At 42.7% G+C, this 14,679-nt stretch overlaps 1 protein-coding gene across 2 annotated transcripts in view; it reads right to left on the bottom strand.

Annotated features, from left to right (window-relative positions):
- Positions 1–2,786: 2,786 nt before the first annotated feature.
- The window catches only part of LOC119442744 (feline leukemia virus subgroup C receptor-related protein 1-like), a 64,351-nt gene continuing 52,458 nt past the window's right edge, over positions 2,787–14,679 (bottom strand). For both annotated transcript variants that reach the window (XM_037707744.2, XM_037707743.2), the window contains exons 6-10: positions 14,223–14,376; positions 12,863–12,997; positions 9,277–9,559; positions 5,153–5,370; positions 2,787–4,072 (exon numbers count right to left, since the gene is read on the bottom strand). In XM_037707744.2, the coding sequence (XP_037563672.1) occupies positions 3,999–4,072; positions 5,153–5,370; positions 9,277–9,559; positions 12,863–12,997; positions 14,223–14,376 (864 nt within the window). In that variant the 3' untranslated portion in view covers positions 2,787–3,998. The remainder of the gene's footprint in view (positions 4,073–5,152; positions 5,371–9,276; positions 9,560–12,862; positions 12,998–14,222; positions 14,377–14,679) is intronic.

A 14,679-nucleotide genomic window follows, 5' to 3' on the forward strand; every position in this document is an offset into this window, starting at 1 on the left:
CGGCACTTAAGAGTGAGTAGCGCTCGTTACAAAAGGAAGTAACGCCATTTACGGGCATAGTAAGTTTTTCGCACGTTATTTACACACATCTACCCCTACTCGCACGCAAACTTACACGCACCCTATCGCCAACGTATCAATAATAAGTGAATGTGAGCACACTTGAATCAATGTACAGAAAGCGTGAGTGACGGCGACTACACAGACACGAATGTTGGAAGCTGAACGTTTCGTGACGGTCCACAGAGTAAGCGACGGACTAGTGATAATACGTCTTTGCTACAAGCTACCGCAAAGTACAGAACATTTACATTCCAAGTTTTGTGCGCCGCAAGAACAAATCGATCGCAGCAGAGCACACCCGCGAGCGCGATTAGGCTGAAAATAAACAATCAGATAGTAGCCTCACCGAGGAACTTAGTATTACTGAGTCAGAAACATGACAAACCGCTGCTTCAAAATGTTTGCCAAATAAAGAACGAGAATAGTGATCCTGATTTAATTCATAAGCGGGAAGTTTGGACAGCTTGGAATACATTTCTAGCCTTGCTTTTAGTGCAAGCACCGTATACGCTGCTCGCGCCGTTTGGACAAGGCGTAATGAGCTATGAAAGCACTTACATGTCCTCTAAAGCTGTGGCCAAAGCTTCGTGTCGTCCACACAGTCACCGTCTACGATATGCGTCGAAACGGACGTTTGTTGCGCCGCGCCGGCGTCACGCGCTTGCATTGTAAACGCGGAGGCAACCGAGGTAGCTGAGGCAAGCAATGGACGCGTCACCACGTGATCAAACATGGCAGCGCCCACGGGAGAACCGGGAAAAGGGTCAATAGGAAATGTAAATGCACGGCCTGGGCGTAACCTCTGAGATTGCACCGGGGAGGTCTCTGAGGCCAAGCCCAGCTGCGGCCGCTTGCGCGGCGCGCCGTAGAGAAAGCGAGAAGTGAGTGCACTAATCTTTCTCACCGCCGCGTGTAGCTGCGCAGCGTGGCGCGGCTCGCGCGACCAGGGTACGCGCAGGAGAGTGGAGAAGTGCGATAGCGAGCTGCTGTTGGTGTGCAGGTGCGCAGTTACGCGCGGCGGTGAGAAAGACCAGTGTTGCTCGAGGATCTATTCGACGCGGGTGTTTTGAACTGACGCGGCGAACAAGTGCCGAACACCGCGGAAAGCGATGTACTCAGTGCTCAACAGTTTGGCATTTTTTTTTCGTTTCGGTGACGAATCTGGTTCGTTATATCTATTGGGAGGACAATTTCACTTCGTTCAAACGAGGTTTTAAATACGTGAATCTATATAGGCATTTCAAGGGGAATTTCATTTACTTCGTTATATCCATTACTTCGTTATAACCCATCTCGTTATAACGAGGTTCGATTGTATCCATTTTGTAGCTGCAAATCAAACTACAAAAGGCAACAATTTAATTGGGGCGAAATGAATTCACTGTAGTGGCATCACAACCACATATTAAAGGAAAGCCTCTGGTCGCGTACTCCCTAAGCAACAGTCATGCAATTATCATAATGCAGTTATCATAATATGAAGTGTATGAAGTGTATGATATGATATGATTTAAGTGCATGCTTACGATTCCTTTTGCTACTTATGAGTGATGTTCCCATCACCCCATTTGTGTTTCGTGGTATCACAGATTGTGGAGTATTAAACACATTATGACAAGTCATTAAAGCGCGGCGCGGCATTCACATTTCGCTGCTGCCATTCATTTGTTTAAAACGAGGTAAAATGCTTTGTTGTGATGTACTTGAAATACGAAGCGATAATAAAATTGATATGACTGCGGCGAGTGGAACGTGCGACAATCACACATCGTGCGCTCGACATGAGCAGCCACTGATCTTGCTACAGAGCAAAGATGACAGCACGAGGCTAAATGCTTTTGCACACCCTCAAAAACTGCAGACTAGCATTTATGACTGTGCTACAACCACGGAAGAAGCGGTTTTTAAAGATATTCATGCCGTACATGCACACGTAAAGATGTAGCACCTATTGGACGACGCACGGTGCAATCCACGCTATTTGTGGTTCAGCCAGTGCCTGACAGGTGGCAACTCTGTTAGATCTCGCAGCAAATAGGAATGCGAACTTGAAGGTATATTTCCAAAAGTTATGATCCAAGAACGCGGCGCACCTTTTTTTTGCGAATCTTCTATTTGGGCCTCACCGTTGAGTCTGAATTATAGGTCGGTGACTGTATTGAAGTACCCGGCGCTTCATGAACTCTTCCTGCGACATAATGTTGCTGTTCTGTTGAGGACCTTGCACGCAGATAAAACTTTTTGGCCGTACACCATTTTGTTAAACTTCTTTTCCAATTTCATAAGTGTATCTTGTAAGTATGTTGAATGTAACGAAATACTTTTTATAAGTATTTAGTACTACTACATTCACCTACTTTTTTGCGCAATACTCAGTAACTTATCCTAAATACATTTTTGAAATATCTTGTACAAGTCTGATATGACCTTTAATAGAAGGAATGCCAAAATTGCTTACTAAAGGCATAAAGTAGGGTTGCAGATTTTTGGGAACACAGAAATTTGCTCAGAATTAATTGATGCAAGTCATAGCTGGTGCACATGATAGAACATGCCAAAATGACCACAAAAGAATGTGCTGTCTCCTACACTGTGTCAATCACACGAATTTAGTCTAGCAATGTTGTACTACACCATCTTTTTGTACTGGTACCAAGTTATACCAAAGAGAATGCAATGGATGCACTGACACGGTTCAATTAAAGACACATAAAGAGAACACAGATTACGCCAATCATTTATATAAAGCCATCAGTACAATGCATCAAATCCTGCTGCATCATAAACGGAAGCACTTCAAATAGCAGCTGTTACCTGAAAGCACATGGTTGTGGAAGCACCTGAAGATTTTTGTTCATTCCGTGTTACCTGAAGTAATGACACCAGAGATCGTGCAGAACGTAATCTGTGAACACAGTTTGCTGTAAATATGAAAGACAAGTACAGCTCTGCAATACCCTGAATGTGTCTTTTGGCCGCGCACAAGCCTACAGGGTGGTCTTTAGACTAGATCACTTCAAGTAGCGGAACATGGTCGCACCCCTGCATGGTCATGTTTAAAGTTTTAACAACATTAATTACATATATCGGTTCTATACAGGCTACAGGAAAATGGAAGATATAAATTATGTCTTAATTACATCTTCAGCTACAGCTAATACATAAGCAAGTTTCATGCGAGCTTAGTGAGCACCATCCTCAAAAATATACTTGTGCACATGGAATCACTCACTTTTCCATGTCCTGCTCCACACTTCTTTAAACATTAACACTAGTATGCTACTTTGAACTGTTTTAACATGCTGAAGGAAGGTAGATCACATGAATTTGTCTTGTCCAGGGTTACCCTGCTGTACCCTAAACATGGAATACCAAATATGTCTTGCTACAGGGGAGACACCACAACAGCTTTTGAACAAATCCTATGCATGTTCGCAAGCAAAGCTTTTCTTTCAGAGCTTCCGTTCTGCATAGCTAGCCTAAAAGAGCCACAATTTTTTTTAAATACATAATGTAACAGAATAACAAAACAAACATACATGCCTAGCCGCACAGTTATCAATGCTCACAATGTAAGTCATAGGTCTCTTGAGTAAATGACGGCAGAATGGGAGAGTCCGTACAGGAAAGGCGATCGGCATCACACTTGACCTGCACCTGCATCTCGACTTCATTTCTGTAACGTCATTTCTCTTTCGCTCTGATGTTGTTTACTGAAGCAGTGTGCACACTAGCCGAGCACCATTCCTCATGACACAAGTCAACGCAGTCTTTGAGTGCGCACTCCTGGTGCGCCAGGTGCGCCAGTGGTTGCAGCACAGGTATGGAAAGTTCTTGATGGCCACGCTGCCACTAGTGCTACAGCTGTTGGTAGAAGGGATGAGGCTGCTGGCCTACAAAAGGTCGATGCTGTCGAGATCATCAAGTCGCAATAGTCATGTGGACACAATGGCTGATGGTTCAGACTGCAGTTGGGCATGACGTCTTCTTAAGTCTGAGCGAATGAGAGCTGTAAAAGAGCAACAGCATGTTTAAAACCCCTCCTTAAATATATATAACACAAAGATGCACCTGCATAATTCCTTCGCTAAAGGCATGTGAACTAACTTCCCACTAGTTTGATTCGCCGCACGCGCGCGTGCGTGTGTGCGTGCATGTGTGCATGCACGCTTAAATGTACAAACTTTATTATCCCATGAAATGATCAATACGTTTTTAGTGTATATTGGGAGCCTATTTTTAAAGTGATCCAAGTATACAACCTATGTTGAAACTTTTTTTTTTTTTTTACTGTGTTTAGAATTGATTTTACCACATGTTTTTGTGTTCGTCACAATGCAATTGCCAAAAGTGGAAGCATGCAACAGTAAATTACTTGAAACAAAGGATTACAATGGACACAGATCAATGGTGCTCAGGATTGGACAAAATCTAAATAATTAGAAGAATGACTAAACAGAACACTTCAAATAGTTGATGGGAAGGTTATGTTACTTGTCGCACATTACAGCCTTTTCTCCTCATGTCAGAGAAGTGCCAGGTGCATCAAGAGAATGAGGCGTCGCTCTCACTGCCTCTGTGGCTGACCTCCAAGTTTTTTGCGCGAAAAGCAGTAAAAATTCATAGCATGCAAATGTTTTGACATATGCTTAAAATTTGTGACATCTGGAACAGAAATCCTCTTCTTCCAGAGCACTGTCATGTATCCCGAGACATGGCCACACAATTTTTTGTTGACATTCACCTATTTAGTCAACTAAAGTATCCTTAGGCAGCAACCTGACATGCCGACCAAGGAATACTGAATGCCATTACAATATTTAACACACCACAATCAATTAAAAATGTAATATGTTATCACACGCCAAAGTCTAAAAGAGCAATGTACACTTATTTCACTGATAATGCACCTTATGACAACGCACTACACAACAGGTAGCCCTGAAGACACCTCACTCATGATCCAGTACTTGGAACGAAATGAACAAGCAATTAACAAACAATGTGAATAACAGGTGAGGAGCAAGTTAACAAATTATTTTAAGAATGGCTTGAGCATGCATGCTGCACACCACTAAAATTCACATACCTGTGAGTATGGAACCAGCAAGCAGAGCACCCGACAGTGCAAGGTTTGTGGTGCGATCCCCATATGCGACAAGCATTTGGCCAGCAGCCATGGTAAAGAGGATGCCAAAAACCTGTGCTGAGGCGTTGAGGAGGCCCGATGATGTTCCCTCAGGCTCTGGAAAGGTTACCTCAGCTGCAAACTCAAATCCCAGTGGAAGATAGCCTGTCATGAAGAACCTGCAACATGCAATGCACAGGTGCAAACATGGGTTGTTTTATTTACGCTTACAAACAATTAGTCATGGGTCATTAAAAAACAAGGAACAACTGGACTGCAAATTCCCAGTGCAAGCCTGACCCCTGCACATAGGTCAGCAGCTGTGGGGAGTGGAGAAATGGATAGAGTCGAGTTCAGGGAGTGGAGGGTAAAGTTGGTGGAACAAGAACAAAATTCCTCGCAGATTATATGCAAATTCGAGGAACTCGTAGATTAAAGATTGCAAAGCTCTACAATGAAGTTTCTCACACCCTTTGCAATCCTATGGGTCTCGACTGCTACTGCTCGAAACATACTGAAGACTTTGCAGACACTTCATTATATCTGGTGCATTTTGTTCTTAATACCCGAGTAAGTCTTTTAAAAGACTTCACTAATCCGAGGTTCGTACTTCAAAACTCTGTGCTATATCCAACGCGTGTTTCCGTTTTGTCAACGGTGCAGACACGTGAGAGATACGCTGCGTATTCCTGACCCGCGCTGCACATACATGAATTGTGAGAAGTGATGACAACCATTCAGGAGACATCATTAACTGCAGCTGACAAGCCCTACACTTAGCATTTAAAGCGACTGTGAGTGGTTAATTGTTAAGATATAATTAACTGTATCTGCCATGAATCAACCTCACAGCTCCAATTTCTGCCATCTGAACTCTGGAAAATTAAAGTTGGAACAAGAGATCCAGGGCTCAGAAAATTTGAAAAAACAGAAAGCTGAAATCAACTCTGTCTTCATCAACATAACGTATGTGCACTGCAGCATGTAGGCTTCTCCAAGTGAACTCAATTTACCTCTATTTTGCATGAGCTGACTCCACCCTATACCTGCGCATTTCCTAATCTCATCACATCGCCTAGTCGTCTGCCATCCTGAACTGTGTTTCTCAAAACTCTTGTCTTGGTATCGATTCTGTAGCGCCAAAGCTGCCACATTGACATTTTTCCATAAAGGGTTATGTTTAAAGAGTAGTGCAGAGCAAATGTCAACTTTCCATATTAATTTCCTTGGCGCAGGTTGCATGCAAACTCCTCTGTAAGTTTTTGAACCCATAGTCAACAACTTTTCCATGTCACTGATAAGCAGATGCTCATACTCCCCTTTGTGCAGAATACAACCATAACAGTGAACCAACAGCGCTACGCAAAAATAGTTAGTACTAATCACTATGGTAGAACTAGGAGAGGTGGTCAAATGGCACCGCTTCGCCAATGCTCTAAGCAGCCCTTGGCAGTACCGAAGATACATGTATCTCAGATACTATCTTAGATACTTAAAGGGAAAATGAGACATCCACCCAATCGTAGCAATTGCTACAAAGGAAACCCATACGGGTTCCTCGAAAGAAAAGCCTCACAGTTGAAGAAAACTTCGCCCTCGTCCTGGTCCGGTCCAGAAAGTATCTTAGATACTCTTGGGGTGTCTTGTATCTGTATCATGATAGCTCTGGCAAGATGTGTATCAGTATCTGTATTTCCGATACATGAAAGAATGTGTTGTGTATCTTAAGGTACAAGATACTGCTATCGCAACATACGTTGGCTGAACTCCATTCTCAAGCTAATCCTGCTGCCACTAAGCCATCTGAACAAAACTAAAGGTAGCGACATTCTTTTATATTTCCACCAGAGCCCTACAGCGAGGGCAGGCAATGAGGTCCGCGCATTCCTATTGGTGGAGCAGAGTCACGTGGTGGCACTCGCACCGTCTTGACAAATGGTAATACGTTTACAGACAAGGTAAAACTCCACAGCATTAGTATATGCACCACCGTGCAGAGGCTTCTTATTGACGTTCTTGTAATTAGATGGTGAACTGATAGCTGGTAGGCAAGCCCCCAGAGCAGCAACTCCCATCAATTACAACAGCGTATGAAGAGCTTTCATGTTAAGCAGCTAAAGCAACCCCAATAAATTGTTTCGGAATGAAAATATTATACTTTGAACAAGCAAGACAAAAATTTTGAGATACTAACAGCATTCATCTTTTAAATGAAAGAAGGCTGGTCAGAGTTAAGAAATTTCCAAGCATACACGTTTGCTGCTACATTATATAAATCTATAATAAGAAATTTGCGAATGTATCAAAGTACCATAAGATACAAATGGAAAGTATCGTATCGGATACAATAACTGCATTAGTATCTCGTATCTGTATCTCAAATACTTGTTGTCCGAGTATCTTGTATTACATCATGATACAATTGCAAGGTATCTTTGCCTAGCCCTGGGTCCAAGCGCTTCACTACTGCTATCAAGTTGCCGCTGCTTTGTACAAGGTTGCAGCAGCGGTAGTCTGGGCCCATTTTTCCGCTGCGTCGTATGTGAAAACATGTAGTCGTGGTCATCATGAGCAGTCAAACTGTATTTTTCCATCTCGACCGTATATGAAGAGCTTCACGCCGTAGTGCAATAGAATAGAGAGGTGCTGAATGATGCTGAATAGTTTCTATCGCTTAAAATAGACGGCTATCATGGATAAGCACATGCTGCTTGACTAATGCATTGTTTGCTCCCAGCTCATTTACTTAATTACTTATTTTGCTGAATATAGATTGGTTCTGGGGGCTAAACTACGCCATTGTTAAAGGGTTGATGGTTGAAACGAAGAGCTTTTTATATTGAGTGGACATGAGTGTACAAAAAATCTACGCCGAGGATTAAGTCATGGGGGCACTTCTCAATGACGGCAAATTGGACGGAAGTGGGATGACCAGCAATGCAGATGAGGGCGGTGCACATTCCAAGAATGGCAGGAGTCCCTCCACTAGCGACGCGGAGAATGCGGGTCGCTGGTGGATAATATAAAGCACATCCCTTGCAATATTATACAACGCTGTTGTTTATACAGGGCCACCAGTAATGAAAATTCTACTTTGCTTTTGCCATGGTAACTGTATGTATAAATTATTTTTCAAAAATGCAAGGAAACAATCATGGCCAACCTGCCACACTATGTAATTTTAATGAGAATGCACCAGAAGGCAAAAGAAAAAAAAAATGGAACAGCAGAGAACAAAACTAAAAAACTTGGGAAGCTGTCCAAACTAGTGTAAACTAGTGCTTTGCAACAATGGCATAAGAGAATTCACGTTAATTTACTTTTCTGCGCTCAATTGCAATGTCACTGCGTCCGCGACATTTGTTCACATTGTGTAACCTTAAACAGTTGTTCACTTCGTAGCGTATTCTAAGTGTATTCACAGTGAAGTACGATGTCCGCAATAAAATTGTTCAGTATTTATTTTTTTCAGCCAATTTTTCTTCTGTTCTTTGGGGAGCTCAACAATAATTAAACAAATGCTGACCGTGCAACCGAGCAATTAACTTGCAGCTCTTGTGCAAATTAACTGTCCATAAGCTCAATACTGCGCGCAATGACATGTAAGTCAAATATTTTCTACACTGTACAGTCACGGTAGGAATTTTCACACTTCCAGAAAAAGACACACGTCACTCATGATCGGTGACCTCAGTCAGTCCTGTTGATATCGTCCGCGCCTATGTGTAAATTTTGAGCTCCATACCACCTGGTACACTTATTACTGCGTGCAAGGTCAGCTGAGAGCCTCCGCCTGCTATAAGACACTTAAACAACCTCTTTACACAAGAAAAACTTAGATGATAACCAACTTTTTACAGCACAGCGAAAGCTTGCGAATCACCTTTCTAGGCTCGTAATACCGCATTGCCATCTGGCGATTTCCAAAGAAACTCGAGAGTGCAGCTCATGACGCACGTTTCGCCACTTCTCCAATGCTACTACTGTAGCGCTAATATGAAATGAAAAGAGTGCAAAACTCTGGTAGTTGGCTTTTAACCAATTGAAGAGTAAGTAGACAGTGCATTACAACAGCTGGTTCTTACCCAAGTAAACACGTGACAAAGAACACAGGCCACAGGGTGGCCGTATCCAGCACGAATGTGTAGGCTACCATGCCTGCCAAGGAGAACACGTAGACAACTAGTGTGGTCTCCTTGTAGCGGTGTGTCTTGTCGAGCACAATGCCACAGAGGACCGATCCAACCATGCCAGATATAACAAGGGACAATCCCAGCCAGCCAGCGGTTGTCTCTTGGCCCTCGAAATACGACAGGAAAACCTGGTTGAGCAGCGTTGAGATGGCGTAGAAGGTGCCTACATTGATGCCTGTACAACACAAAAATAAAAGAACCAAGTTATGGTCCGATTGATGACCACATTGAAAAACAAATTTTTTATGTCATGTGCCCACAACAACATTGTGTCTCTCATATCTGATGTTATGGATCCTTTTAATAATTTACTGGAGAGTTCAAGACATACTAGCTTCATGCATAAGAGGATACAAAAAGGTACAGACATGAGGAACAGTGCTGTTGGGGACCTAACGTGGCACTGTGTACAACGAAGAGTGCAGAACTTTCATTGCAATTAATCACGGCATTCCACTTATCTTCTGATATAAGCATGTTGGCAGCAGCATGATCCTCATGAAAGTATTTTGGTACACTTAAAGAGAACAGATGAGCAACTTTCAGATATTATGAGTTCTTAGCTCATAATAGCTGATGACAGTGTCACTAAATATCTCCACCAGTGATGCTGTTTGTTGTTGCATATGCCATATGCCTTCTATATATACACACTGATTGCTGCTTGTGGCAAGTACTGCGGCACCACAACATTAGTCAGCTGGAAGCATCAGTTTGCTTTACGTGGTATTACAGCAAGCACTCATCCTGCATAAATCCTAATCGGATGTCCTAGAGTGATGACCCAGCGTGGTATAGTATTATTTAGTTAAATGTCCCCAATAAAGTAAACCAAGCAAAGTACTGCCACCATTCAGGTTCTATGAGTCATACTGACAAGTAATAAGGCCTTCAGCAGTACTACTGTAACAGAAAACAGCATGCTCAAGTTACCGTATTTATTCAATTATAAGGCTGTCTTGATTATAAGGCAAGGGTGCCGTCTTGATTATAAGGCCAGAGAAAAAGGACTTAAGTATGCACACCAATATAAGGCGATATACATAGAGCAGCCGACAAATTATTTCAAAGTACCACATAATAGGAAACTTCAGAATAATCCCTGTGGGTTATATGCGAATGTTGCCTTCAGGTGTGACTTCACGACAGAGTGAATTTCGCCTTATAATGTTACTACGGCAATGCATGCCACGCTGCCATAAAGTCACACCTGAAGGCGAAATATTCTGCCTTTACTGTTAAATTCTTTGAATTCTTGGCATGGATTATGCACATACAAATACAACATTGCCACACCTGCAAAGGCTTATTAATTAGTTCCTACAATTTGCGCTGTCGTCTAAAATCTGGATCGCTGGAAATGTGGCCCTGCTGCCACCATATTGAAATAGTAACTGAATCTATCAGCCTCGCATATAATGAGAGCTTCTTTTTCGTGTTTGCCCAAGCCAGAAAGTCCCTAGAGAGAGATCTGGGGACTTTTACTGGAGACTTGCGAGATGTGGGGACATTTTACTGGGGAATCTCGCTTCTAAAGGTGCCTTTGCTGGTACTACAGAGGACAATGTGCTTTGCTCTATTTAACTGGTACTTAAGGCTCCATCCAAATAGGATCACAGCAGCCGATACAGAATCTGTAATGGTGAATCGTCAGTTTTTTGTCATCAGTGGTTGGCCCGTTTCAGGCGCACATAACATAAGGTTTGCCTCTTCGCGGTGTGCATTTGGCACTCTGCCAGTGCCAGGGTCAGCGGGAGGAGCACATGCCACATGGCCATGCATATGCGCCGCCAAGCTATGAACAATAAGTTCAATATAACCTGCAAATTATCATTTTACAATAAAGCGAATTCGCAACAACGTGTCATTATTCATTGGTCTGCAGCAACTGAAGTGACATCTACCTACAAATCCTGGCAAAGAACCTCAGCTCACCGACAATTAGGATACTCCCTAATGCGAAATTTGATTTGGCGTAGCTGTATACGTGTTTTCATTTCACGACACACTGGCTGGCACGGACAATCTGTCCCGTTCGTGCAGCACATTGCAAACGGAGTGAAGTGTGGCACGACTGCCACGCTAATCGGGGTCTCCTTTCGCATTTAAGGGTCTCCTATCGATTTTGATTACCCATTCGCAGCTTTCCATGTGGACACATGGTATATGAATAATGCTAAAATACAAATGCATTTTGAACCATCGTCAATATGCAACCATGCTATCGGTGTGGTCACACATGATTGGCATGTTGTCTTCCTAGCTGTTAGCCAGCCAAGTCAAGCCATTGCCCTAACGTATGCGCATCCAGAATTTGCCACTTACAGTTGCTCTTGCTAACAGACTAAACATATTACTTTGAGCTATATTCGAAAACGTGTAGCCAATATTGTCTCGAATCTCTCATTTTCTGTTTTGTTATAGCAGTGGGATTCCACTTACTAAAAAAAAAAGCATGGCCAACCAAATTTTAGATTTGCTTCGTTATATCCAATATTTTTGTTATGTGAGTTTGTTATATAGAGGTTTTATCGTATTAACCTGCTGCATAGCGCCATACTTGACAATGGTGCTTGCTACATTTGTCTACGAAGAAAATAAAGGCAAACTTTTGCAATGTGAATGATGGAAAAAAAAAATCGAGAACACCTAAGCGCTTCTTACGAGTTGTGAATGCAAAAGCATTAATGTCCAACTGAACACCACTGAGTGGTCCTCCGAGTTATCAATTTGTCGCGGACAAGCGAGTGTCTTGAGACGTTTGGCACTTTTAGATTTGGCGTTGTGGTGATGCCCTCTCCCCTCACAAAACACCTGGCAGAAGGCGTTCCCTTTCACCGTTCTGCCCCGTCGAGGCATGCTCGTGCCGTGGCGTCGCAGCCAATGGGGATTTACCTACCGCTTCGCTGCTACAGATGACAGAAGCCTGCTTTTTCGCTCAATGGGCCATTTGACGCTTTCACATAAAAAAAAAAAAAATTTGACATTTAACGTCTTGAAGCTGCAAAGTGTGCGACGATGGACACTGTAGTGGAGGGCTCTGGATTAATTTTAACACCCTGAGTTTATTAACGGGCACTCAAAGCGCGGTAAACAAGTGTTTTTGTATTCCAGCCCCATTGAAATGTGTCTGCAGCGACTGAGAAATAAACCTGTGAACTCGTGCTCAGCAGCGCAACACCATAGCCACTGGGCCATCACAGCAGGTGTGAATGACAACAAAACAACGTACTAATGATCCATGAATACTAATTGCCTCACAATGCACCGTCATACAGAAGCAAAGTGTGAAGCATATCATGCATTTGCTGCACTTGGGCACAACTCATTGCTTGAAATTAAAATAGCATGAAGAAATCCAAGGGTTTACTAAGATGCAGAAAGCATTTGCCTTTAGTTCGATGCTTAATATTCTCCATTTTAATATTTAGGTATTACAGCCCTCCTTAATGATTTATAAATAACTTGGTAGACTAACCATAAGTGACCAGCAACAGCATGTAGTTGACATTACGCAGCAGGTTCAGCATAGAGTGCCAGTACCCTGTTGGATCAGCCTGTTCTCGGGACACTTGTGCCCTGCTTGGTGGACGAGGTGGTTTATCACGAAAACCTGAAGAAAAAAAAAATGGGACATGCAGTACATGAGGATTGGCACACACATTCACTGAACCCCTGCATAAAGAATTATGTGAAGAAAAGTGACTCTAAGAGCTTTTAGCCATAATGCAAAGCTGTGCAACGATACCTAACACAGCATAGACCCTTTTCATAAGCCAGCTTTCTTGCGAGGCAGTTTGCCGAACTAATGGTGGCATAGTCCTCTTTACAAATAGTGTGCACAAGCACAGTTTGCTTGTACTAAGACATAAAACATGTAGACATGACTCTCGTGATGAAACCATGCACAAGAGACAAACCCCAGCATGTGCAGCTAGCACTTACTTGCTAGCTGTACATGCTTCAGTTGAACGTTGATCGGTGCCGCCATTATTCCGGCAAATGTGCAGTGCAGAGAAGCAGACTTGCTAATCAGTAAAAGGTCTATTATGCATAGCAAGTCTTGCACTGTTTCATGCAGTTGAAATTGGAGTAAACATTTGCTGATATGTACAAGCAATTACCTTTCAAGAATAAAACTTTATTCAAGTCATGAATCTAGCCTGAGTGATTGTTTGAAGAGGTGGCACTCCCCAGTGGTGGAGAAGGGAAGACAAACAACTTCCCCTTCCTCCTTTTTTATATCCTGCCTTTGTAAGTAAAAAAGGCATTGTAAAAACCAATAAAATAAGTTTTTCACCACAATAAATTTTATCAAAATGATTTTTTCTGCAATTATTCCAAGCAGGTGTGTGTCGGCGCAGGCATGGTGCAACACCTGCGATACATGACACTTTGGCACAGCATGTAGCAGCATTTCCTTCATGATGCAGTTTGGCGCAATTGGCGCAACACTTCCATCACTGTAACCATCACAAAGTAATTAATTACCAGTAACAACACAGAAAATACTGGGGAAGTACCCTCAGACGATCACTTTTGGCAATATCAATTTCGCGTGACTTAGTACACGATGCCCTTGGATGATGGGAGCGGTTTTGCTCAACTAGCCAATCAGCACACACTGAAAGTGACATCCCCCGAAAGTGACTGCCTGAGAAAACTGTCTCCTGGACGCTCCTTCAGGTTGCTGCTAACAACATACAATTGGTTTCATCCACACAGAAGGCTTCACTTGTTTTAAAGCTTGGTGCATGATAGCTGGAGCACCCTGTGGGTGTGTGCAATGTCCAAGCAACAGCAAGAAGCGCTGCTATTACAACAAAAGCTTGACTTGCCAAGCAGGATGCCAACAAGCACTACGCTGCTGAAGATGGCCACCCCGTAGCATAAGAGGCTCAAGCCATGGCCAATCTCCTCCAGGCCTTCAGCAGTTTTTGGAGATCCAGTTACCACTTGGGGAGGAATCAAAAATCCCAGGGCGATTCCCAACTGTAACGAGCCAGCAGCGAATGGTAACAAATTAAAACTTTTGCATTCACACACTTTCATATATGAACTACCGGTAAGTCAGTGCCTACTTTAAATTTCTCACAGCTTTTGAAATTACGTTATTTATTTGAGCAAAAAAAACTATACCGTGCAAGAAACGTCTAAATGAGAGTCAAATATGACCTGCACGTGTACTATGTACTTAGCGTGTTAAAGTGACACTAAAGGGAAACACTACATCAGTTTGAACTGACAAAATATTCTTTGAAAGCTCTTATTTTCATTAATTTCACAGTACTAGGT

The sequence above is a fragment of the Dermacentor silvarum genome, chromosome 2, assembly GCF_013339745.2.
Source record: "Dermacentor silvarum isolate Dsil-2018 chromosome 2, BIME_Dsil_1.4, whole genome shotgun sequence".
In the NCBI taxonomy this organism is placed as follows: domain Eukaryota; kingdom Metazoa; phylum Arthropoda; class Arachnida; order Ixodida; family Ixodidae; genus Dermacentor; species Dermacentor silvarum.